This window comes from Siphateles boraxobius, unplaced genomic scaffold (assembly GCF_051911475.1).
Source record: "Siphateles boraxobius isolate OS27281-9 unplaced genomic scaffold, OSU_SipBor_1 66, whole genome shotgun sequence".
NCBI lineage: Eukaryota > Metazoa > Chordata > Actinopteri > Cypriniformes > Leuciscidae > Siphateles > Siphateles boraxobius.
This window is the reverse complement of record NW_027509193.1, coordinates 6,826,899-6,854,499: the sequence shown is the minus strand read 5'-3', so window position 1 is coordinate 6,854,499 and position 27,601 is coordinate 6,826,899. Positions and strand designations below refer to the sequence as shown.

The 27,601-nt window shown below is 36.7% G+C and overlaps 1 protein-coding gene across 3 annotated transcripts; it reads right to left on the bottom strand.

The window, feature by feature from the left end:
• Positions 1 to 1,227: 1,227 nt before the first annotated feature.
• tnpo2a (transportin 2a) lies at positions 1,228 to 27,214 on the bottom strand. Of its 3 annotated transcripts, none has more exons than XR_013196740.1 (25): positions 27,105 to 27,204; positions 25,702 to 25,801; positions 24,091 to 24,166; positions 23,791 to 23,940; positions 23,347 to 23,453; positions 21,701 to 21,834; positions 21,513 to 21,594; positions 20,697 to 20,819; positions 20,499 to 20,617; positions 19,637 to 19,697; positions 19,269 to 19,440; positions 18,895 to 19,047; positions 15,897 to 16,122; positions 12,234 to 12,405; positions 12,069 to 12,155; positions 11,874 to 11,981; positions 11,624 to 11,782; positions 10,488 to 10,575; positions 10,262 to 10,391; positions 9,745 to 9,840; positions 9,467 to 9,542; positions 9,252 to 9,351; positions 4,081 to 4,155; positions 3,832 to 3,974; positions 1,228 to 3,750 (listed from the first exon to the last, which is right to left on the bottom strand). XR_013196740.1 is itself a non-coding variant. In XM_077211889.1 (25 exons), exons 2-24 carry the CDS (start codon positions 25,798 to 25,800, stop codon positions 3,867 to 3,869), a joined length of 2,670 nt encoding a protein of 889 aa, XP_077068004.1. In that variant the 5' UTR covers position 25,801; positions 27,105 to 27,214; the 3' UTR covers positions 1,228 to 3,750; positions 3,832 to 3,866. The 3 variants fall into 3 exon arrangements, 2 of the variants coding, with proteins under 2 accessions (XP_077068004.1, XP_077068005.1); XM_077211889.1 differs by having other exon boundaries at positions 10,262 to 10,360; positions 27,105 to 27,214; XM_077211890.1 differs by having other exon boundaries at positions 10,262 to 10,360; positions 23,767 to 23,940; positions 27,105 to 27,174.
• Between the last annotated feature and the right edge of the window lie 387 nt (positions 27,215 to 27,601).

The following is a 27,601-nucleotide window of genomic DNA, read 5'->3' as shown; positions in this document are numbered from 1 at the left end:
AATCCAACATTTAGATAATTTGCAGATTATAGTAGGTGGCATGGGCGTAGATTACCACGATCTGCTTGAATCAGGCAGCGTTGTAACATGTGTACATGATGTTTATCATAATTTGGTAACACTTTACAATAAGATACAAAAAGTTTGTAGACAAACTTTAAGTTCTCTTGAAAAAGCCTAACTAGAAAGTTTGTAGTAGTTTTAAAAGCTTTAAGTTTGAAGGTTTTTAATTAGAAAGTTTTAGTTTAGTAAGACAGACTTTGTTTAGGCTAGTAAGAAAATGTAATTTTTCCATAAAAAGAACTTTGATTTTAAGTAAATGTTATTTTTAAATCAGCTTCAGTGTGATATTTAACCATATTATCATGGTTAACACTGATAATTTGAATAATTGTAATGCGATGATCAGATATCTAAATCAGAGAATATCATATGTTTGGGCAGTTGGATTATTTATTTTTAACAGCGGATTCGGGGCACTCAAAGTGCACCAGATTAGTGAATTTATCTTTAAAATGTACAAAATTTTCTTTCGGGGGGCATGCCCCCGGACCCCCTAGAGGTACAGAGATCCACCTACGAAAATACTGTGGTAACACAGTAGACTATATGATGGTCTATGAAAAATACACATTTTATTATCTTATTAAAATACATGATCAGGATTTTATCACCTTCGCCTCATTTTAAGCCAGGAAAAACCCTGCATGTGCAATTTAAAGTATGGACAACTTTCTTTCTTTTTTTCTGCTTTATTGCTTTAAAATAAATAGCATATTAAGCCAATTAAGCAAAAATGTGTCAACAAAAGTCTGAAGAAAAATAAAACTGTTATTACACTTGACATTCTGTCCCCCTCACTTTTGAAATGATGGCTACGCCCCTGGTAGGTGGGGTCAGTGGTTTCAGTTATCCCATACTAAAGACAAGCTATTTGCCATTCAGTACAGTATAGAGAAATGCTTTCACTGTAATCAGTTGACAACTTAAAAAAAGTGAGGAAACTAGTTGCCTTAAATTTATTAAGTAAATAAACCATGTGTAATTGCAAAAATTGAGTCGAATTTTCAAGTTGATTACCATTTTGGGGGGGGGGGGGGGTCAGTTTACGTGCATGTATGCATTATGTTCATGTAGTTTTGCCACCTTTTCGAGACCGCCCCCAGTGAGTCTAGAGGCCATTTTGTCAGCATCTGGACAGCTTAACTTAAAAATCAGAGACCACAATTTGTTTTAATAGGACAGAAAATGTTTATTTCCCCATTCAAAGAATTTAAAGAAAGGTGATCACTGAAAAACAAGTCAACATAAAAAGAGTGGGAAAGGGGTAGGAAAAGCAATGCTTCAGCAGACTTTCTGAAAATCATAAGCTAAATGCATTTGTCCTTTTAAATTTGACTAAATTCTTTAAACAAAAAGAAATCAAAAGTAAAAAAAAAACTTTTAAAGTCTAAAAAAATCTTTGTGCATGTGCACAAAATAAAATATATTAAACAAAACTATATTAACACAAACTTAAAATCAACGTTAAATGAAAAAGTAACAATAAAAAAAATAACAAAAAGATACCACGGTCTTGAAGGAACACAGGTCTGCTTGGCAGCATATTATTATTACAGTAACTGGAGCAAATGCATCTGTGCATTTTAGAAATTGAGGCTTTTTTTTCCAATTCTAAATACTTAACAGCTTGATGGTAAAATAGGACCACACAATTTTCAATAATATCAACTTTGCATTTACACTTTTTTATTATTTAAGGTTAAACTTCAGTTTTCTTTAATTAAATGTTAAAGTAGGTCACATCCCATTTTAAACAGTTTTTACCAAATCTTTGAAATAGTCTAAATGTTGGAATATAGGCTTTTACAAACAAAATAAAACAAAAAAAACCCTAGAGGGGTGGAGCAGCTTACAAAAAATGTATACATTTTAAAAATGAGATTGTCAGAGCTAGTGTTTAATGATGAGAGAAGAAACCTTAAGATGCAAGTTTCATTTCGTAGAGAATAACATGCATATTGCTTTAACAGGCATTTAAAACCAGGACAACAGCTTAAGCATGATCAAAACAACTAAAAAGAAGGGGGGGAAAAAAAGATTTGGGAACCCTTTCCTAAACCCATCAACAGAGCAATGTACTTCCAATTACATGATACTTAAAATCAAATAACATTTTTCTATTTTATTTTTACTCCTGATCACCTATACTGCACGTTTTCACACAATTCATCAGTCTGTCTAAAAGAACAATTGCATATCGTGTGGAAGAATCTTACCACAATACATGCTATAACACAGGCTAGTTTTCTTTGCTAAAAGTATACCCAGTGTTAAATCAAAGCTCATTAAAGAAACTGCTTTATCACTCATGTTAGATTGTCCTTACACAAGCCAAGCATTCTTACTCATAACTTCAATAGCTCCCCATCTTATGAAGGGGAACCTGACAGTCCGACTCCTTACTAGAGAAAGTGCTTATCAATTACGCCAGAAACTAAAGTTCCTTAAGAATTATAGTTATTTAACTCCCTATCATTTATTTTAAAAGCAACGGAGGCAAACACTCAATCTCTACAGTAAATTCTTGGTGCAAGGTTTCTTAGATCAATCTTTACATGTGATGTTTGCAACACGAAAGGAATAATGCTTAAATAGATCACATCGATCAAACCGGAAAAAGATTCCTTGTTAGTTACTTTGTAAAGAAACCTCATTGTCCTTCTTGCCATGCATTTTAGATGAACCAAAAAAAGAAAACAAAACTAAGTATCCGCTTTATGAAACATCACGTGACCAAACTCCATTGTGGTTCTTACAGGCTACAGCAGAATTATCAATGCATTAAAAGCAGTTTGTTCATGGAATGAAAATATAGCTCAATGTAATGTGCCGCCGCGGAAAGAAATTAAGCAGGCAGAAAATGCAGAAATATTTACTTATGTCATAATGTTTGCATGCTTTTGTCATTAGCCAACACGTGTTAAACAATTACCAGCAAAACTAATAACTTTTAAAGTGAAAGTGCACCCAAAAATGAAAATTTGCATAAAACACAAAAGTGGGTAATGACTACAGAATTAAAAAAGGTCTAATAATATACAATAAAAGTTAGTAAGGTTGAAGTACATACGGTGTTAAATTATTGAGCAACATTTTCAGTGAATAACTACTTAATTTCAGCCCTGCATAACTGCTCTTAAATGCGAACATTTGTCCTGTTTGGAGATATAATCCACTTTTTTGTTTTATGCAAAAGATTGTGCTAACCAACTTCTCACAGATGAGTTAAACGTAACAAAAGGATGAAAACTTTCATTTTTGGGTGATCTCTGAGAAAAACTCATTTTGTTCAGGCAGTTTGCCTTATGCATGTATGCCGCTCGTTGCATTTTCCGTGTGTGTGTGTGTGTGTGTGTCTGTGTGTGCTTTTGGCATCTAGCTGAGAAGCCATGCTTTGCTAAGGCTGGACTACTGAATGGCGTCGTTTTGTCCAATAAGCAGCTGGTGAATCTTGCCTGAACGATCCCTCCCTCCCGATCAAGATCCCTGAGCTTCAGGTTTCATTCCCGTTATGAGCGAGTAAGAAGCCAAAGTGTGACAATAAAATGGTTGATTTCACATTAACCCTCTCAAATCCTCTTTCACTACAGGAAGTAGGATCACAACAGATCGCAAACCGTCACATGTCTTTGGCTCCAACAGCAGGTAGTTCCCACAAACAGACAGTAACCCTCCCGCAGATTTGACCTGCAAGTAAACAAAAAGGTGGCTTGATGTTTCTCCAAGCTTGATTTCGAAATTTTACTTCATCATTGAGGTTATTCTCACCTAATAGTAGAATCTCATGTCAGCAGGGGCGGCATCTACACACCATAACAGGCTGAAAGTCTCTCCTTCAGCTGTGGTGGAAACTGTTCTGAGAACTGCTGCCAGTTATCCTCGCCAACCTGATCCTTGAAGCCGTGCAAAATCTAGAGAGGATATGGACAAATGCTGTTGAAACATAGCGCTTCTATCTTGGCCAACTGTAAATCCATCAAATCAAAGTTTATAGTTACTGAAGAAGCGGATTCGTACCTTGTAGAACATGTCCCTCAAATCGTCTTTTGGAGTTACCCAGGAGGCCACAGCATCACAGAAAAAGATGAAGTCCTGTATCAAAGCAAAAAAAACGACAGATCTTAAAGGGACAGCAGCCAATTCTGTCTGTCAGTTAAGTTAACCAAAGAACAAAGGGGAACAGATCAAATTACTCACTAATCTTGTCTAAAGAACGTGTGTAGCTTTAATAAGGATTAATCTATATTTAATTTATAATTTATGCAGTTCAGACTATTTGATAATATCATTCAATTTCTGTATATTTCAGTTTTATTTACACACAAAACATTAATGGTGAACATTTTTGACTTTATAAAATGATTAGGCCTATCTCAAGTCTTGAAAAAAGTAAGACATATTTTTGTTATACATAGTTTAGTAGCCTACTTTTATTTTTGGCAGAATTTATCATTATAATCAACTTAATTATTTCCTGGATTTTGTAACACCATAGTCCCTAAATTTATGTGAATGCAGGAAATGGGATTTAAATCGGAAAAAAATTCCCCCATTTTGTGTACCAAATGTTGCACAAATGTTATCGCAAATGTAAATTTAAAAACAGAAATGCATTGCCATTTTACATAATACATTGTCATTTTGCATATTACATTTCAAACTGAATATTGCTACCCATATGCTTTCATAGTCTTGTAGCAGGTATTGAGAAGAGAATATTATTGTTATGATGGGTTATTTCATTGCTTCATGTAGTTTGTTATGGTGCAGTAGCGAAAGACTCCAGCAGATTTCATAGACTTGGCCAATTCATTTTTCAGAAGATTGTAGGAACAGACATCTGTTATGGGCGTTCTTAGCAGTTTTTCTGAGGCTTTTATATTGTTCATATCGATATCGGAATTATATCGTATCGGCCGAAATTAAGAAATATATCGTGATATAAAATTTGGCCATATCGTCCAGCCCTACCTATAACCTAAAATTGTTATTTCTTAACGTTCTAATAACGTTCTTATAACCAGGAAATAACGTTAATACAACATTTATATAACGGGAGAATTGTACGTTCTAATGATGTTTGAATTATGTTCTTATAACGAAGCAAGAATGTTAATACAACGTTTATGTAACGGGAGAATTGAACGTTCTTATAACGTTTTGAATAAAGTTCTTATAACCAAGAAATAACGTTAATACAACGTCTAAAAAACTGGACGTTTTGAATGTTCCTAGAACATTCAGAAATAACGTTAATGTTTTTATAACTTAATGGGAATGTTATGAAAACGTTCTTATAACCTAAAATTGTTAGCTGGGGAAGAGGAGAGATTTGCGAATGCACTGAACACATTTTAAGTGCAGGATTCTCTGAGCGAGCCCAGAGAAAATAGACCTATTCTAACAAGAGTAGTGTGTATCTGAGAGCGCGGCACATTATATTCCGCACGCGAGCAGAGAGATTCGCGCTCGCGCATTATATTACTGTACTTTCGTGCTACAATAATGTGTTCTCGACATTTGACAGGAAAATAACGGCATAATTCTGCAGCATCCATCTTCCCTGTAACGTAACACCAGAGCACTGCTGTTTACTCTCGCCTCGCAGTCGCTGCTTAGAAGTGCAACATTGTAAAGGGTCCGTCGGAAACAGTGTCGCGCGGCGCAGCGTAACGTTTGTTCCGAACTTTGTGTAATTAAATAAATCGGTATGGCGGTATATTCAAAATTAATATCATAAAAATATACACCGGTTTTCGGTATGAACCGGAATACCGCCCAGCACTACCTTATTGTAAAGTGTTATCTATTGTTCTTTGGTTAACTTCAAATTCAAGGACCTTTCATCAAATTCAAGGACTTAATGTAGGGTCACATTTCAAGTGAGAGCAAAGTTACATCGTGTTACCTTGTAAGATGCATTGTTACAGTTAGTTGTGTCAAACTACTATGCAAAAAAGCTTCTTTTTTATTGGCCATATGACAGAGATCTGATATTCTATTTGTCGTATTTCGGTTTTGCATAAAACTGAAGAATATTCGTTATATTAACTTTTGCATGGATTTTATTGAAAAGAGCTTAGGCTCATGTAACCAGAAGTTTTAAAGGTGCACTGTGTTATATATACACATATTTTAAAATTGGAACATATATTGCTGTCACAATTATGGCCCATTTCATATGTTTACATGCTTTTTTCTCTTTCTCCTTTTTGTTCACTGAGGTGGAGCGAAGTTACTAAATCTATTTCTTGTAAATACTTTCCAGCATTCCAGCAGTTTAGCTCAACAGTTATCGTACATATGGTGATCGGCAGAGAGGGATTTAAACAGTGATTTTTTTAAAGGGATCTCTTCTTGTAAACTCGAGATGTGGATTCGGATGGCAATTAAACCTCCACACAACCTTGGAGTTCATCCCAAAAAAAAAAAAAAAAAAAGACGACGCGGGTGGTGGGAGAAAAACACTGATATTATGGATTCGGACGGCAATAAATCACAGACCAACCACTATAAATGATGAAAATACCTTACGACCCCATGAGTAACCATTACCGTCCGAATAGGACTATATACTGAACACATTGCGGTTCGGTGTAAGCACTTAAAACATATCATCAAAACATAATGCAGATCATTATAAAACATTCCAAATATCTTGAAACTTGCATTTTCCAGGCATCACGTTTCAGCGGTTTCCACCTGTTTTTGCAATGTTTCACGGCGTGTCTGTGAAACGTTGAGGTGCCATCGTAGTAGTTTCGTGTGCGTGCGTCATGGCAACGTACAACACAACGCACCTCACGCAGGAAACACTTAACAGTTCATAAATGCGCGTAACTAAGGCAAATCAAGCAAGCGAAGAAGTGTTGGCGAAATAACACATTAGCGGACCGGAGGGAATAAAATGGCATTTTTCCAGAAAACATATTGCACAAAATAAATTCAAGCACTTTCAAGGACCTGCATCTATGAATGTTTATTTTCAAGGACCCGTGGGAACCCTGTCTTTGGCAATTATATTTTTGATTATATCTTTAATATGTAAGAAACATTTGTTTACTTCATACATTTTTGTATATTGCTTTATTGTATTTATATGTTCAGTAGTGTTATAAGAAAAAAAGTTATTAAACCTGTTATAGTATGACAACACTTTTTTTGCAACTTATTTCAATATCGGGATAATAACGTATACCGTGATAAAATCTTCAGCAATTATTGCAACATGAACATTTAATACCGTCACATGCATTCCAGTGTTATTCATGGGATTAGGCGTAAGAATCTCGTTTTGAGGTTTTTCACACGGATGCTTTAAAATTTAATTGTCTCCTTTTCACTTCTAATTGTATTTTCCTGCTTAAGAAACATTCCAGTAAACCCTGCTTATAGCGATATTTATGGTCTGTCAAAATGAAAGAAATCACTTGAGTTATTATCACTCAAAGTTCCGTTTATTAACATTTTGATTAAGATAGGGATGGGACGATTACCGGTTTCACTATAAACCACGATAAAATGTACTGACGGTTAGTAATATCGTTTAGAATTCAATTATCATTAAAACCGTGTTTGATTATCGCGATTTTAATAACTCACTATAAATCCTGTCCAGCCAGCAACAGTCTGACGCAGGCGCGCAATGTTGGGTTTTTTTTTTTTTCGAGAAGGAATGGCGGAAGGCAGTGACCGTGTTCGGGAGATTTTTCAGCCTTTTAAGAGGACCAAATCTGAGGTGTGGTCATATTTTGGCATTTACAAAAATCCTTAGGGAAACTTAATCGAGGATGGTTACCCTGTCTGCAGAACATGCACAAAAAAAGTCGCAGTGATAGAGGTAAACACTTCAAATCTGCCGAGTCGTCTTGTGTGACCATCATCCACTGTTGTAGCGAACGCAAGGCAAGTTAACTTTGATCTCAATACTAAAACTACGTCTGGGAAATAATTGGGCACAAAATGTTGTTTTGAGTTGACATATTTTATCTCACTCACTTGAAATAAACTTGAAGCTTAATTCCGCTAGAAATGTTCGCAGCAAGTGGCTTTGAGCCAAAAACGAACGAATAAGTTCAAACAAGACTATTAAGAGTGACATTTAAGAGATAATAATGTATATTCATTGTACGATTTTTTTAACACATAATTATTGCATAGAGATTAATGTCTCTATTCTTAGCTGTTAAATCCATTTAGCGTACAAAACTCAGCCAGACAATATGATCACAACAATATTATCAAATACTGTAAACAATAAATCAACTCTGATTTCATTTTCAATACAATCAAAAACGGAGACGCAAGATGACAAGTTGTATTTGAATGAAATGAGAACGCGCGTCCGTTGTGAAACATGGATGTGCGCTGTTATAATATGTTGCTATTGACGACGGTCATCATAAGGAAGAAAATCCAAATGCCACCGAATAGAATCTTGCTATAAAAAGTGCATAGAGCTGCTTGTTTTATTTGTTGTTTGTTGATTCTCAAATATTAAACTTGTTGAAATGTTTTCAGTGTGAGCATCAGTTCTTTTTTAACAGTTTCATCTTATTTTAACAAAACCGTGATAATATTGATAATCACGATAATTTCGGTCACTATAATCGTGATATGAAATTTTCATACCGTCCCATCCCTAGATTAAGACACGTTACATTGATTAACATATGTGACCCTGAACCACAAATGGGTAAAACAATTTTTTATTGAGATTTATATATAATCTGAAAGCTGAGGGTGCAAAAAAAAATCAAAACATTGAGAAAATCGCCTTTAAAATTGTTCATTTATGTTCGTGATTGTGCTGAATTCACTCACAAAAACAAATGTTTTATACATTTATGGTAGGAAATTTATCTTCATGGAACATGATCTTTACTTCACATCCTAATAATTTTTGGCATAAAAGAAAAATCGATCATTTTGACCCATACAATGTATTTTTGGCTATTGCCACAAATATACCCTTACTACTTGTGACTGGTTTTGTGGTCCAGGATCACATATATTACTACAGCAATATTTAAGATGTACCTAATATTGCTGCAGAAATAAATCAAGGTTTTGGGGTTACATTCATTTCTGACATTGCTATACAGCAAGTACGTTTTATTAAATTATAAATTCAATCATTACATTTGAAATAATCTCCATTTGGACAATGGATTTGGTTTCCCTCTCACCTGTACGACTCCTCCCGGATTTACCCCAATCATTATGCAAATGCCTCTGAAGGCGGAGTCTTTCTCTTCATTGTCCCGAATGTTTCTAAGTGACGTGCACCTACGTAATAAGAAAAGGGATGTTAATGGAGAGGTTCGTTAGAATCTGTAGTTTAACATGAAAACAGAACTAGTTCACACATAAGATGCACTCAATGGTTCAATCAACGTCTTACCAGGGGCGAATGAACTGTGCCAACATGGGGGCAACTTCCTGTGGACACACGTATCCCAGTCGACCAATTGTAATGGCTGTTTTAAAAGCACAAAAAAGGGACATGAGCGCATCTCAAAGTTTCAAGCTAAAAATTAGCACCAGTCAAAGCCACACAAATCAGAAGAACCGTTTCTACAGGTAATTCAGGATTCGAATGTCTGTTTTTGTGTTCATCATACATTCAGTGTGATTTTATTACAGTGATTGTGTGAATTGTTCATGCTGGATCTAAATCACCTGTGTTCTCCAGTAGAGTTTTGGGTGTATTAGGTCGGTTGATGATCTCCACAAGGTTATTGAGAACCAAGGCCACAAAAGGCTGCATCTCCGTACCTGGAAAAACACCAGACAAATGAAAATGTAAGATTAATGATAAAAGCGGATTCCTTAAATGTGGCCCATTGCCTAAAAAAAACAATCTGACAGATGTATTCATTGCTTAATTAACTGCTAGATGGAGAGTCACAATCTGGAGAGTAACAACCCCATTTCAAAAGCGTTTTCCTTGCATCTTTTCCCGCAAAGGAAATTAATAAATACATAAGTAAATAAGCAAACAAAGCCACACAGTGCCGACAGCGAGTGAGCAATACCATCTAAAAAAAAATTTATATATATATATATATATATATGGCTGCCCCAAACACAGGACAGATATCCGATTTGCAGAATCACAATGTTATTCAGAGAAAATAACTGCACTGCAGTGAATATTTTGTATATGGGTGGGAGTTGTGTGTGCATAAACACTCACCCATCTGTATAGCGATCTCTCCGATGGCCCACGTGGCATTGTTGCACACAGATATGAACTCGGGGTTGAGATTGACACCCAGGACAGGCATGAACTCAGCTGGAGAGGGTAAACGGACAACAATGACAAACTGACCAGCACAACACACACACAAGCAACAGCTAGCATGAGAAACCGGCTCTCCAATTGTCAGGCTTTACTCAGTATGTCAAAGAACTCAACTCACCGACGCATGGCTTCACGTGAAGGAAACACGCCTTCGTCAAGTCTCCTAGGAGAGCGAACGAACTCTGTCGCACTTCTGGCATGGTGTCCTTTAATTATATGACAAATAAACCAGTTAGGCATCGTTCATACAGCACACAACTGACATCTAAAAAAATAAGACAGGGTTGTTTTTTATGTCCCATTTCATTTTATTATACATATAGTGAAGATAATCGGATTATATGTGCACATACTTTATTTTTAAAAAGAAAAGAGAAAGGGTTGTGTTTTGTCGCATTTTATTTTATTATACATATAGCTAAGATAATCAGAGTATATGTGCACATATTGCCTAAACCACATTTTTCGTTTTCATAAAAAAGAAAAGAAACAGTGGCAGGGTTGCATTTTATATTGTTATAAATATGCAGAGATAATCAAGTATGCACATGTTGTAGTTTAAGATTTTTAAAATAAACAGAGGCAGTGTGGTGTTTTAGATCACATTTCGTTTTATTGTATGCAGTGAGGATAACCGTAGCCAAGGCGACTGAGTGACGTTATCAAGTACGCTGCTGTTTCCTTTTGCAGAATTACCAGACTTCTGTTCTCGAGAGTTTGTACTCCTGAGTCGAACTTGCCAAGTCCAAACTACCAAACTTTGCATACTTGGTCTTGAGAAACGCCTGGATTTGATCATGCAGTAAAGTGTAACAATCACCAGGTAGTTGGCGCCCTCTGCAGGATCTTGTTATACATAAATAAGTTGATTGTTTTTATTATGTATATTACATTATGTATTTTAAAAGTGTGGTTTAATAAAACCACATGATTACTTATGATAATATTTATATGTAATATTTGCAAGTGTGTATGATTATATACAGTGTTTGTATTATTGAGATACTATTGGTTTTTGTCAATATTTTGAATTCGATTTTAATTTTATTCTTTATTTTAAATGTAATTTTAGTTTAAGTTTTGATGTGTTTGTCATTTTCTATCATTATAATCTTCATTATTTTTGTTTATTATGTTTAGTTTATTCAGTTTCAGGTATTTTAGCACTCGAGGATAAACTAAACCAGACTACAAGACCACTAAATTAGTTTGGATGAGCCAAGGTATATCCAACTCAAATCAATGTAAACGTACCTGCATGCACTGGAAGAGCAGGGTCATGATGTTGCTGCGGGTGACCAGCTGTTCTACATGAGCCCCGAGTCCCTCGGCAAGACCGCTGAGCAGATCAAGGGCCACGATCATGAAGTCTTTATCAGGGGACTCATACTGGTCAGGTTGCTGGTTATACATCTACAACAAGAACAGGACAAACAGATGTAGGGAATAAACTAGACAACATGCTATGGTGTTCATTCTCAAACAAGCGTGCATGTCGACTGACCATGGCTTGAGCGAGGTTCTTCTGGACCAGGGTGACACAGCGCTGGTAAACTGGTTCACAGTAAGGCAGGAAACCACTCTGCAGTGCTGTGGCCACTGAAGACAGACACTACAAGGAAAAAGGGACACATTCTTAAGACATTTCTGTCTTTGAAGTATGAATATCACACAATCCAAAAGGGCAGAAGTACTTTACCTCCAACAAGGGGAACAGATCTTTGTCTTCATCTTTTAACTCATTCCATTTCTGAATCAGCGGGGGCATGAGCTTTTGGATGTATTCCTGCTCAACAACAAAAAAGACATTAAAGACGAAAACGTTCAAGAATCATGTTCATGCTCAAAATGAACATGATCTTACCGGCTGGTTAAGATGGTGTCCGACAGAGTCAGCAAGGGTTCCGATGGCATCATAGAGGATCAACAAGTTCTTATGCTGGTACTTGCCGAAAGCAAACACCAGTGTGTCCAGAATGAAGCTCAAGTAGGGAACCAGCTCTGTACAGGCCTCCTCTTCCAGGGTCGCAAATGCGCTGACGGAAAGAAAAAGGATCTGCATTAGCTCAACGTGCCGACATCTTCAGAAACACATTTCCTAACTGAAAGGTGACTGGTTACAGATGTTTCAGCAGGGAAATGTCTGGTTTGATGCGTTTAAGAGGATTTTAGGCACTTTCTAGTAGGGCTGCACAATTAATCGAATTTCTAATTGCGATTACGATTACGGATGCCACGATTATGTAATCGTTCAAAGCCGCGATTACAAAAGAAAATCCACTCTGCGTGTGTGTGTTTAGAGCATAATTATGTTATGAGAGGCGAATCACGACTACTTCAGAAAACCCAGCACAATATGACATACCAGTCAGTGACGAAAGTGTTCGCTGAAATAAAAAAGTCTTCCACCTCAGAAAAACGGACTTTACTGTCCTGTCAGCCGTTATACTGTGCTCGAAGCGCGCACTCTTCGATTGCACGCGCAAATGCGGCGGCGCGCGCTGTGTATCGCTTCACTGTATAAAGTGCAAAAGAAACTACGAGCACGTCGTTACAATGTAAATTATTAAGTCGAGAAATAAAAGTAAAATACCAATAAATCACGTGTTAGCTGAGAAGGATTTGCATGCAGGTATGATTTTCATTCTATTCACCAGGAGCTGTTTCAAAAACAGTTATTTTTAGTATTGTGTATTCACCATGGTAACTGTCGTTTCCATAGCCCAAAAATGCAACTTTATTTTCAATTTGTGTTATTTTTTATATTATTAAATGATTGTGGTGGCTCATATCAACATTGTATTAACAAAAACTAGTTTGGGACTGCTATTTAATTGCTTTAGCATAGTCCTAATGTTTTTCTAGTCTTTACTATGAGTCACTCTTACAATTTATGTGTATGTTAATTAAAGGGGGGCAGTACTTGTGTGTGTTAACAATTTTTGTGTAAACATGTATTATAATATGCCTATATATTCAATGTAAATTGTGATAATCGTAATTAATAATCGCAATTACAATTTCAAGGGAATAATCGGCAATTATGATTTGTCATAATCGTGCAGCTCTACTTTCTAGCTCTGACTGGCCAACCAGATAAACCAGCGGAACACAAGCTTTGCCAGACGAGGTGACCAGTATTACCATTGTAAACTAGAAACTCACCTTAGGAGCCATTCACACAGAATGCGTTTAATGACAGGTCAAAATCGATTCCAATTCTGGAATCAAGTACTTAAGGTCAGGATTAGGATACTTGTTATGAAACTAATTTCAATTCCTCTTGCGCATTGTTTTCTGTGCTGCACACACACATCCAAAGCGCTAACAGAAAATGTGATTTAATGTGATTTTAAACCATTCAAGCGCAAAAGTTATGTTCAAATGCTTGTGTGACAGGTAATAACAATGCGAGTAAATGCAAAATTAGCATTTTTTGATGAACCAACCATTTACAGTTTGGCAATAGTCATTTTGACACGCTTTCTTGCGATTAGAACTGTGATTGATTGCACTGATCATCTGAAGAGGATACATGCACTGGAACTCATGGTGATTTAAATGAAGTTTGTGCTTTCACTTTATCACATTTACTTTTACCATGATTATCCAAAGCGATTTAGATGGTTTATTTTTATACTATGCATTAATAGCGAGTCTGTAAGAGATCCAACTCAAGCCTGCATTGATAAAAGCATGCGTTTCAGTGACATAACTACATTAAACTACTATACATGTTGGATATAATGTATAATAATGCAATGGGGGAATAATACAGGTCCTTCTCAAAAAATTAGCATATTGTGATAAAGTTAATTTTTTCCATAATGTAATGATAGAAGTTAAACTTTCATATATTTTAGATTCATTGCACACCAACTGAAATATTTCAGGTCTTTTATTGTTTTAATACTGATGATTTTGGCATACAGCTCATGAAAACCCAAAATTCCTATCTCAAAAAATTAGCATATCATGAAAAGGGTCTCTAAATGAGCTATTAACCTAATCATCTGAATCAACTAATTAACTAAACACCTGCAAAAGATTCCTGAGGCTTTTAAAAACTCCCAGCCTGTTTCATTACTCAAAACCGCAATCATGGGTAAGACTGCCGACCTGACTGCTGTCCAGAAGGCCATCATTGACAACCTCAAGCAAGAGGGTAAGACACAGAAAGAAATTTCTGAACAAATAAGCTGTTCCCAGAGTGCTGTATCAAGGCACCTCAGTGGGAAGTCTGTGGGAAGGAAAAAGTGTGGCAAAAAACGCTGCACAACGAGAAGAGATGACCGGACCCTGAGGAATATTGTGGAGAAGGACCGATTCCAGACCTTGGGGGACCTGCGGAAGCAGTGGACTGAGTCTGGAGTATAAACATCCAGAGCCACCGTGCACAGGCGTGTGCAGGAAATGGGCTACAGGTGCCGCATTCCCCAGGTCAAGCCACTTTTGAACCAGAAACAGCGACAGAAGCGCCTGACCTGGGCTACAGAGAAGCAGCACTGGACTGTTGCTCCGTGGTCCAAAGTACTTTTTTCGGATGAAAGCAAATTTTGCATGTCATTCGGAAATCAAGGTGCCAGAGTCTGGAGGAAGACTGGGGAGAAGGAAATGCCAAAATGCCTGAAGTCCAGTGTCAAGTACCCACAGTCAGTGATGGTCTGGGGTGCCATGTCAGCCGCTGGTGTTGGTCCACTGTGTTTTATCAAGGGCAGGGTCAGTACAGTTAGCTATAAGGAGATTTTGGAGCACTTCATGCTTCCATCTGCTGAAAAGCTTTATGGAAATGAAGATTTCATTTTTCAGCACGACCTGACACCTGCTCACAGTGCCAAAACCACTGGTAAATGGTTTACTGACCATGGTATTACTGTGCTCAATTGGCCTGCCAACTCTCCTGACCTGAACCCCATAGAGAATCTGTGGGATATTGTGAAGAGAAAGTTGAGAGATGCAAGACCCAACACTCTGGATGAGCTTAAGGCCGCTATCGAAGCATCCTGGGCCTCCATAACACCTCAGCAGTGCCACAGGCTGATTGCCTCCATGCCACGCCGCATTGAAGCAGTCATTTCTGCAAAAGGATTCCCGACCAAGTATTGAGTGCATAACTGAACATAATTATTTATGTTTTGGAATTTTGGGTTTTAATGAGCTGTATGCCAAAATCATCTGTATTAAAACAATAAAAGACCTGAAATATTTCAGTTGGTGTGCAATGAATCTAAAATATATGAAAGTTTAATTTTTTTCATTACATTATGGAAAATAATGAACTATCACAATATGCTAATCTTTTGAGAAGGACCTGTATTATAATAATATAATAATAATAAATAGTAAAAAAATATATATATATTGGCTTAAAAATCAAGATAGTATCATATCGAGTTCAGTATCGTGATTTGTATCGAATTGTGACAAGAGTGTGTTGTTACACCCCTAGCAGAGATGATTGGATAGTCATTTAGGAGTTGGTCTGGATGGAGTAACTGGATGTTCTTCAACAGCGGGTCAAACACACCTGCAAGCGGCCTCTTGAACCCTCTTGTTGCTGTCAAGAATGCGTTTGAGCAACTCGGTCATGAGGGGTTTGAGGTAGGAGTCGGGTGGCTGGCTGACCACCCAGTGTGCATAGCGACTCAGAGTCCAGCAGGCGATGGAGCGGACCAGTGCTTTCTTATCACAGAGACACTGGATCAGGTGAGGAATTAACTCAGGCAGGTACAGCACCATATCCTGCATACAGCCTGGGGACGAGAGAGAGAACAGGGTCAGAATAGTCATTCTTCAATTCAAATATTTTTGCAGAGCATACACTACACAGGGCTGATAGTAGAAATAAATCCTGAGCCTGAACTTTTTTTCCTGGGACAGATGCGTAAGGGCGAGTTTATCCTCCGCTAATTTCTGACACAAAGTGATGAGCGATTGTTCTTCTAGGTCTTCTTATATTGTCATATATTTTTGTCATTATTTTTTGAGAATGCAAGACACACACAAACACATGCCTATCTTCATAATTCTTGACTTCTAAAGTTTTTTGAATTCGACCCAAATCCTAAATTTCACTTGCACTGCATTGCAATGTATTTTTTTCATGATTAATATTGCATTGCAAAATAAAGTGTGCTGGTCAACTAGTCTAAAATTAAGAAACCCCTAGAAAACAGTAAAAAACATTTGTACATTTAAGATATTTCTACTTAATTTTTTATTCCAATATCCAAGTATGATAGCCTACTTGATAAAAAGAAAAGAAAAAAGGGCTTTTATTTGTGCCGTGCTGTCTTTGAATTTGAACATTGCACATTTTAAACAGGACACGCATTAGCTGAATAAACGTTAGCCAATACAAACATACTTATAGAAAATAGTTGACAATGAATAGACAGGAGTCCTGTCACAGGTCCAATAATAGCAAAACGAATCACTTATTCTAAAAAGAATATCAAGTAGCCTATATGTTAGAAGAATCTGACATAGGGCTGTGTTAATAGTAAAACGTCCGTCATTTAACGAATTTTAAAAACACGGGATGGATAATAAAAAATGCTTTCTGGCATTTTGACAGGAAAAAAACCACAACCAAGAACAAAACAGTTCGTCAATTTTCATTTTACAATTATCATCTCTCTCTGTGCGCGCGGTCTGTGTTTGTGAGTGAGAGAGCTCGTGCAGCACTGATTCAACGGTTTCTTATCCACAAGTAACGCGCTAGTTTTCATACAAAATTATTATGTAACATAATTAGGTACTTTAGTTATTATAACACAATAACGTAACACATGCAGGCTACGTATCTCAACACTGAGAATGAATAAATAAACACCTGTTTGCAGACTCGAGCTTATCAGTAAATCAATCCACAAATCACAGCACTTTCATTATCAGTAAGCCATAACGATTTTAATTTTATTTTGATTTATTGTTCATCAATACTTAAGCTTTTTATAATTTGCATGGCTGTATGATGTCTTCATCTTATCTGAGTGACATGAATGACAGAGTATTCTAAGATAACCCATGCGATTGCGATCACTCCGTGTGATAATAGAATCCAGATTAAGTTAACTCAATACAATACTTCAACTTTCCACATCCACCCCAGCCCGTTTACCTTCAGGAGTCAGAAGTACCGTGACTACTGTAGCCTAAGTTATTGTCCTCGCTCATGAACTCAGTCAGAGGCGGCCGCGGAAGTGGAAACGGGATCGAGCGGGATTCTTTATTGCTGTCGATTTTCAGTCTCTTTTTAATGATAGGCCTTACGCATCTGTCAATCATACCCGCTTGCTATTTGGGGAATGAACCCAGCGCTATGATTGGTCGAACTCCGCTTCTTTTGCTGTTGCTTTTTTGTTTTGTTTTGTTTTTTGCAGACACGTCTGTACGCCGGAAATCCGGCGTGGCGCCGGAGCGCTATCAGGCCTGCACTACAGTTCAAAAGTTTGAGGTCAGAAATATATCTTTTGAAAGAAATTAATACTTGGAAATTAATGCAAGGTTGCATTTAATTGATAAAAAGTGACAGTTAAGACAATTCTAATGTTAAAAAAGACTTATTTAAAAGGAAATGCTGTTCTTTTGAACATTTTATTCTCAAAAAATATATATTTAAAATGTCATCATATTAGAATGATTTCTGATGGATCATGTGACTAAAGACTGGAGTAATTATGCTGAAAATTCATTTTCAAATTCATTCATGTATAAAAACAATTCTAATAACATTAACTCTTTACTGTATTTTTGCTCAAATAAATAGCCTTGAGCAAAAGAGACATTTCAAAAACATTAAATTTTTAAAATATTCATATTTAAAAAATCTTACTGACCCCAAACTTTTGAACAGATTATATATATATATATATATATATATATATATATATATATAAAGTGCATAGTACACATAATTTAGTATGCATTTTATATAGGTGTGGAAATGACCAAGATCCTAAAGAGGCATTCAGTTAATAATAATAATTCAGTTTAGTGTACAAGTACATAAAACTGTGCTATATTGTGATCTCGTGTGTATTGTGAACTTGTTTTACTGTCAATTTGGATATTAAATAGAAGTGGTGTGCATGTTCATCCATTTTACATTTAGCCTTTACAGATTTGCTATGAATTAAATATTTGCCAATCTCCCCCCCCAAAATTGTACAAAAATATATACTTAAATGTTAAGTACTTATGTTAAGTAAATATTACAATACTTCACCCCTTATGAGTACCCAAATTACCTTTTACATTTGCCAAAGTGACTAGATTAAATTGCTACCAAAAAAAAAAATGACCAAATTGCAACTTGAATTAAATATGCTACACTATCACATGACCTCACTACATTGCGTATTACTGTTCAAATATTATTTAATAATCTTTTTAAAAATAGTGGGCAGTACACAGCACATATAGCATTTAGTAAGCTGTATTATAGCATTCAAGTCAGAACAAAGTCAGGGTTTAGTAGAAAGACGGTTACATTTTACACGTCCTCATCCAGTGGACCATACCTTCAGCAATGGCTCCAAGCACCAGGATACCAGACTCTTTACTGACCCAGTCCGGGTGGAACAGCAGTTCCTTCAGCACAGGGAGCAGGTGGGGCAGCAACGCATCCCGAAACACATTTGCCAGGACATCAAGGGCGGCTGCCGAACACTTACCTACAGAGCAAATGAACAGGGTTAGACCTCTTGGATTTCTCCAAGCATCAATCTAACTGCAAGCTTTGTGGATCAGACAGTATGAGTAATGAAGCATCACTGACATTCATGACATTTATGAGTGTAATCATCTCCACAGAAAACACCAAGTATGTGATATTTGCTTAAAAAAATGCATTATTTCCCCAGCATCAGGTTGGTTTCTCATTTAAAACACTTACGTAGATTCCAGTCAGAAAGACTGTCGTCGTCGTCGTCGTCATCATCATCACTGTCCTCTCCTTCCTCCCCTTCATCACCTTCGTGACGAAGGGTGACCGTACGAGACTTGTGAAAGCGAGGCTTTATGTCCTGCTCGTTGTCCGGCACGGCCTCGTCTTCCTCCACATCACCCTAAACAGGAAGTAGAAAGTCACCATGTGATGAAACACAGCTGGTCAATTCTGGACAGCCATGACAGAGTCAAAGGCCTTGGGTCAGACAGTATGAATACTTGAAAATCATGGAGAAAATCAGGAATAATGCTATAATCATACCCGAGGCTAGACTGATGTACAACTTCTTATGATTATGAAGCAAAGTAACTAACCTTTAACAAAATGATGTCAATCTCAGAGTACTTCATCCCATTCACCAGAACAGGAACTAGTCTAAGGGAGGTTAAAGACAGGAAGTCAAAATTAGTAATCAAGATACTTGAGGTATAAAACGGATGTGAAACAGTCAAGAGCATCTCTGACAATAAAGGAAACATGAGATGATCTCTATTGCAACAGACAGGAAGTTCAAATGCTAAATCCTGTTTAGAAATAGAACAATAGAAATGTGCCAAGAGGTTGAGATTCTTCTATATTGTTTATCAAAAAAAAAACACAAAAAATATAATACAATCCAATAAAATATGTAATTTTAAGTCATTTTGGTATCAATTTTTTTCTCAAATTCCTGGGAGTTAAGACTGCATTTTATAAAAATTTAAATCCTGTGACGCATGGAAATAAGTCACACTACAGAAGTTAAACTGGCTGCTAATGCCTGGCTAAGTTTTATGTTGACCAAGCATCATTTGGACTTGGTGTGAATCAAACGGTCAAGGTTTGGCTGGTTATGATCCAGTTAGCCCCTGCTGGTAGATGTGCTAATTACACCAACGGGCTGCAATAAGTACCTTTCTTGATTGACACCCATTCAATCACAGCCATGTATTTCAACAGATTAAAATTAAAAGGAATATATAATGTACCAAGCTTCAATCACATTGTATAGCTTTACTCCAATAAAAAAAATTTAAAAAGTTTTACACCAGGTTATCCAGACTTTTGGGGGGCTCACAAAAGCATAAAACAGACTTTTTCCTTGTCTTCTGCATTTCACGTCACTTAGTGCGGTTGACATCCGAAGCAAACGCACTTATTGCATGACTCTTGACATCAAAGAGAAAGGTCGCTTACTGTGCAAGGTGTCCAGAGAGGGCATCCTTACAGATGGGCTGCTCAGCCAGCGTAAGCCAGAACTCACAGGCCTCCAGAGACACGTTCTCATCCGGGTCCTGTGTGCGCTGCAGCATGTACTGCAGGAACAGTCAACATCATCAGCATCTCTGATGGGTCAACAAGTACACCACCTCTGGGTCATTAAGTTCTTCCTACCTCAACGATGCTGCGCATGTGAGGGATGAGTCGGTCAACTCGCACCTCCAGCAGCATGACCAGAGCCCTGCACACGTTCTTGCGCACCTCCGAGTCCTCGTCTGCGGCCAGCGCAAACAGACTCTGGAGTAACAGCCGAGGAGGAAAACAGATTAAAACAGCGATTACATTAAAGCGTATTCAGGCGGTAATAGTTTCACATGGGGACGAAAGGTCATTTTGACATTTACATTTTATTGCAGACAGAATCCAAAATGTCTGTGTTATGCTCCCACCACCTGCTGTATTTTCTTCTTATTAAATAAAACATGAATATATTAACTGTCCAAGCAATAACAGACTGACAATAGCTGACTGAAGTCGTGAGCAGCATTATTCTCATGTTCATAGGATCACTAGCCTGGGAAAACCCAGACGAACTTCAGGCAAATTTGAGATTTGATCTGCAAGTCCGTCTGGCCAAGAGCCCATTCAAGCCCATTTCCATTTTTTCCAAATCGAGGCACCAATCACAAACGTTGAGGCGGGCTTTACGCGAAGACGATAGCGCAGCGACTTTGAAGCGTCATCTCCATCGCTCTGATTGGTTTTAGGTCCATCCAATTGCGCCCTGGGGCATTTGAGTGACGTCTGTTGGTGACACCCCTTTGGAAATGGGCTGTGAATGAACTTTCCCCAGACCCACTCTCACTCAGAGAAGGGTCCGTGTCAACCAGGCTATAGGATCACAAAAATTGCTTCTACACCTTGAATAAATCACCATCCAAATAGGGTGTACAATGTTAATAAAATGATTATTAAATCCAGCATGCTCACCTCAATAAAGGTGTCAATGTTGTCCATCAGGGCTTGCGCTCTTCCGATGATAAACTGATTCACACATGCAATAGCATGAGATCTGCAGAACCACATGAACGACTATTAGATTCCCAGAAATATGCCAAAGTTGTATTCAGTAACAGAATTCGGGACATGAAAATAACCCCATCCTTCCCTTGACTGACCTGATCTTGGGGCTGCAGTGTTTGAAGAACTGCAGGAACTTGGGAATCATGATGTTGAGGGGTCGGTTCAGAGCGTCACTGTCCAGGAGCTCAGACGAGTCCTCGCAGATCTTCTGTAGAGCTCCAAACGAGCCCTGTGAGTGAATGAGACCAAACTAAGATACAACTCACACCCGTGTAGAACATTTCTGGATGTGATACAGGAAGCATCACGGCCACTTTGCCCATGTCTTGCATCATTTCCAAACACATTTGCATAAGAAAATGTGCAAGACAAAACAGAAGAGGAAAAGCAGGATAAATGAGCGAAGGACAAAGACAAGTTTAGGTAAAAGGAATAGTTGACCCAAAAATTAAAATTCTGTCATCAGTTACCCAGTCTCATATCGATTCCAAAACCATAAGATGGTTTTGTTAATCTTTAAAACACAACTGAGAATATTTTTTAATGTATATCAAGAGACCCTTTCAGAACCTGTAGAAATGACATCAACTGATTATCCATTGGTTTCACAGACATGGCTTAAACTAATCCAGACTAAAATGCATATGAGCTGTTTTGACTGAAACCAACTTGCACTGATGCACACCAGTAATGTTTTTTTCTAAGGCACGTTTATAAAAGCTAATCAAATGCCCTAATTGAACTAAAGCCTAATCCTGGCTTAATCTAAGCCCTGTCTGTGAAACCAGGCCTGAAAGTATACGCGTTTCTGTAACCTGAGTTAGTTTGAGGCTGGATACTCTTACTCATTTTCTAGAGCCTATGGAAGCGTGGAGAACTTTGTCTTCAGTAAACTCTGTCCAATGATTGAACTTTAACTTTGACTCCGGGCCTTCATTGAGCATATTGACCTATTTGTGTGGTAATTCCCCTACGAACAAAAAATGAATGAAGAGCGGTTTAATCCAAGTCTTCCGAAGAGACATGATTGCTTAATATGATCCAGCTTCTATGGCTATGTTCATGGCGAGAGTAAGGTATAGTTATTCAAAAATAAAACTAAATGTTTAAGACAATTTTTTTAAGACTAAGTCTGGATTTACTTGGTTAAGAACCTTTTCAAAAGTATCAACAGAATAAGCAAATTCTCAAAGGGGGGGATGTATTACAGTCCAGCAAAATGTTTAAATGGACAGTGGATTGTTTGTTCACATTTAAACATTGATCAGTAAACATATACAGAGCACTCAAATATGGTAAGCGGAAGCTCAACTCTACTTGCTTGAGGCGTGGGAACAAAACGTGATGGCGTGACGCGAGATAAAAACTAGTTCAAGCAAGCATGCCCCAGCTTCCATTTATCAAATATGAATACACTATGTACATTTGCTGATCAATGCTTATTATGTGAATAAAAGCTTAAATAAAATCTGTTCATTATTTAAAGCGATCATGTCTGACCGTTCAATTCAAATGGATTTATTTTACAATCTCTTTATGAAGCTTCAGAATTGTGGGTGAATATTCTTTCACCGGATGGACATAAATCTCTCAGATCTCATTACAATATCTTCTTTTGAGTGCCGAAGATGAACCTTACAGTTTTGGAACAACATGAGGGTGTGTAAATGACAGAACTGTCATTTTTGGGTAAACTATCCCTTTATGGCAGCTATGAAGAGCGCAGAGGCAAGGCACAGACCTCACAGATGTTGTAATCCTCTGAGTTGAGCATGTTGCACAGCTGGGGCAGCAACTCCGGCCATGTCTGCAACTCCCCTTTGGTGGAAATCGTTGTAATTAGGATACCTGAAGACAGAAAGAACAAGAATCGTCACATTTCCTGATACTGAGAGCATACTAGCAACAGAACGAGATGATAACTGCTAGCTGTGTAGGTATGCGCAAATAAAAAATTCGGTCCGATACCAGTAATTATTTTCACGTTGTTAACCGATAAATGTACAAATAAAAATCTTACATTTAAGCATCACAATATTATAATGCGCAGTAAGAAAAAGTAATATTCATACTGATATTTGCTAAAGATAACCTTGTTTTTAAAAAGTAAAGTGCAATTTCCAGTCAATAACATTTGAGTTCATGTAGATGCTTGACTTACTCTAGAGTGCGCGGAGAGACTCACCGATAGTGGCGCGGATGAGAGGGGAAGGGTCTCCGATGTTGTTTAAACATTCCTGCTTAATGAAGTGTGCGACTCCAGGAGGGAAGTTCTGATAGTGAACCTTCACGTTGTTCTTCAGTATCAGACCGCTGAGGGATCGAGTGGGCTCATCTGTGGAGTCCGAAGAAAGGCAACAGACATTTATATAATCAGTCGCAATATAAAAACTGTCTGAAACCATATGGAACAACACGCACACGTGTGTAATATGAGAACATGCAATAAGGTGAGCTTTACGCAAAAATAAACCCAGACACCAACCTTCAGTTTTCAGCCTCGTCAGGACGAAGATGAGATAGTTGTTGAAATCTGGAAACTGATTCAGCTGCTCTAGATTCTGAGAGAAAATTAAGAATATTAGTTACTGTAATAATAGCTGCAGTTCAACATGCACATTGACACTATTGTAGAAAAACAGGTGCAGTATATTTCATCTACATTATGACAATATATTTAACACTTATCAGTAAGGTCCCATTAGTTAACGCTAGTTAATGTATAAACTAACATGAATTAACAATGAGCAATACATTTGTTACAGTATTAATCTTTGCTAACATTAGGTAATAAAATACAACTGTTCATTGTCAGTTCATGTCAGCTCAGGTCCCCTAAAAATTAACAGATACACCTTTAGATTTTAATAATGTATTAGAAAATGTTGAAATTAACATTACATCAAAACATGCTTTTAGAAGTAGTTTTCATTGTTATTTAGCACGTTAACTAATGTAGTTAACTAACTAATGATAACATAATATGGAACCTTATTGTAAAGTGTTACCAAAATTTTTCGTTTTAACTTAACTGTACTGAAATAAAAGACCCACAGCCGTTAGTTGAAGATATTTTTGGCTCATTTAAAAATCAGGTATCCAAACATTATTGTACATTGAAAAAAAGTTTGAAATCTGGCACACTAAGTTTACAGTTCACAAATGAATAAATAAGGGTGTAATGTTGCATAATGATATCAATGTTCTTACTAATACCTCTGTCAGACTTATGTATAATTTAAAGTGCCCCTATTATGCTTTTTTGGATATTACCTTTCATGTAGCGTGTAATTTAGCTGTTTGTGAATGTGAAAGGTCTGCAAAGTTTCAAATCCAGGAATCCAGAAAGAGCATTTCATTTGAGACAAACTCAAAGGTCTTCACTACAAGCCATCAAAATAAAAACTTGAAATATTGACAGAGCTATATTACTATTGTATAATAGAATGTACTTCCCAAAATAATAACAATAAAATATCAACATTACTTAAGGAATTTCATTTTTTGTCCAAGTTTTAATTTAGTAAATCTCTGTTGTGAAGCACTTTGAATAAAAGCATTATAAAAGCATATGCATTCACTTGATTACCACTGTTTTTGAATATATATTTGTATTAAATCATAAAAATGAAAAATAAATTCTGAAGAAAACACATTTTATAGGACTTTACTATTCTTAAATGTGTTATTAAATTATCAATGATACAAATAAATTGTTAATCTAATCCAAAATCAATTACTACATTTAATTGATTAGACATGTTTTGATTATTGAAATTTGGATAAACAAAACATACAAAAGGTCAACTTTCAAGTTATAATCAAGTACAGAGAGACTGAATCCTTTATTGAACCATTTCAGATATTGTGAAAAAAGAGGTGATGCAGCAAGTAACTTGGATGCATGAAAACCTATTGCAGGAGACCTTCAAAACAAAGTTAGGAATTTTGAAAACAGCATAATACGAGGCACTTTAATAAAAATACTACAAATTCTTAGTATCAGTATGGTCATCGTCACGACACCACCCATATATCATGGATCCCTTGAGTAATGTGAATGGCAGCAAACAGAGAGTTGTGTTGATGAGGATACCTGCTGGACAGCTCTCTGTGTGGCTGTGTTTGGAGATTGGGAATCTCTCAGGAGCTGCAGGACCTGCTGGAGGCCTTGTTCATCCGGCTGCCACTCCATCCTGCAGACAAAACACAAAAGACAATTACACATCCATCATGCCTTCACAAAATACTTCCTCCTGTGAAACGATTGCAACACCCAAACAACTTTTTTGCGGTTTGTAAACTTCTGTAGACCAATTTATCCATAAATACTACCAGTGCATTACGTATAATGTTGTTGAGGACAAGGGAATGCATGGATAAACATAAAATATCAGTATATATGACTTATTTATGATTAAAGCTAAATGCCTTTTACACATCAAGCAAGTGTTTCAAACCTGCAAAACTGTGTTTAGCTTTATCTCTGCATCAGTGATTTAATATTACGCGTTTTAAGACAGGTTAAACCAAAAAATGTATCTGATTTTGCTTTAGAAATTTGCATGTTAAAGTTAATTAGCGATAAAAGATCACAAATCCAGATACAATACTGTACAAAACAATAGTTTCCCATGTAAAAAAAAATATCCAGGTATGTTTTGATTTCATCTCAATTTCAGATTTGGAAGTATTTTTGTTTTTCAGTCGTCATTCACTTCTTTGTGTTTAATATATATATATATATATATATATATATATATATATATATATATATATATATATATATATATATATATATATTAATACATTGCAGAAAAAAAAAGGACTTTTATTTTGAAACATTTTCAAAATTAACGCACTTTATGATTAGCCCAAAATAAGGGTTATATCTCTGATTCTTTTATAATATATTCGACATGTATAATCTATTCCACATTTAATCTATTAACATTTTTAAGACGAATCTTTTCTCTATTTTGTGATCTCAGAACTAAAGTATGCATGTAGTTTAAAATAGAGAAAATTATAAATGCATATAGTATATAAAATAATACTTGAAAACTGAAAAAAAAATATCTGGCTAAAATTGTTAACAAACATCTGACTTGAGACATTTTGAAGAAAAAAGCGTGAAGAATCAGGAAATGCACATGGTCGTCCCTGCATACCGAGGCCTTGTCTTTCTTTCACCCTATGAAGAGTAGCTCAAAAACCCCAGGCACGACCCACATTAATACGCGATAGAAACCCCCTTATAAGACGACCAATACAAAAACATCACGCGAAACTTCAAATATTAAAGCAACAGGTAAGTTAACGACTATCTAATCTCAGTTAAGTAGCATTATACACATGATACATAAGTGTATATCTTTAGTACACGATCAAGCGAGCAGACTCGATCTAATCCACGTTACTAACTATTATTGTGTTAAACTCCATGTACATTAGAGTACATAGACACTATAAACATCAGACTCGAGCGTGTTCACTTACACATGCCGCGTGCGGAGGCCTATTGATCAGCTCGTGCAGCGTGGAGCTCGCGCTCGTCTCGCGCAATGGCACTTTCAAACACTTCCGCAGGACGAGCGCTACAACGAGGAAATGACGAGGTGGTCTGTCAACGCAACACTGTAGCCAGTTTCAAATGAACGGAATCTGCGAGGGATTTTCTAGTAAACAAAAATATTTTAAATGGATGCATTTATGCGGTGTTTTTTTCAGTTTGGAAACGTGCTACCCTGATTATGATTTTTTTTCTAGCAACTAAATTGTATCATCTGCAGTCTAATGATTTTATATAACCCCTTATAATTTCTACTTTTTTGTGTCGTGTTTAATTTGTATATCTACGCACTTAAAATAAAAATAACTTTTTTGTTTATTAAACTTTTCCGAACAACTTTAAGCACTGCAAAATACACATTCAATATGCAACAAGTGCGCTCATATTAAAACGGTTATTCACACACTCACAAAGGCAAGAAATA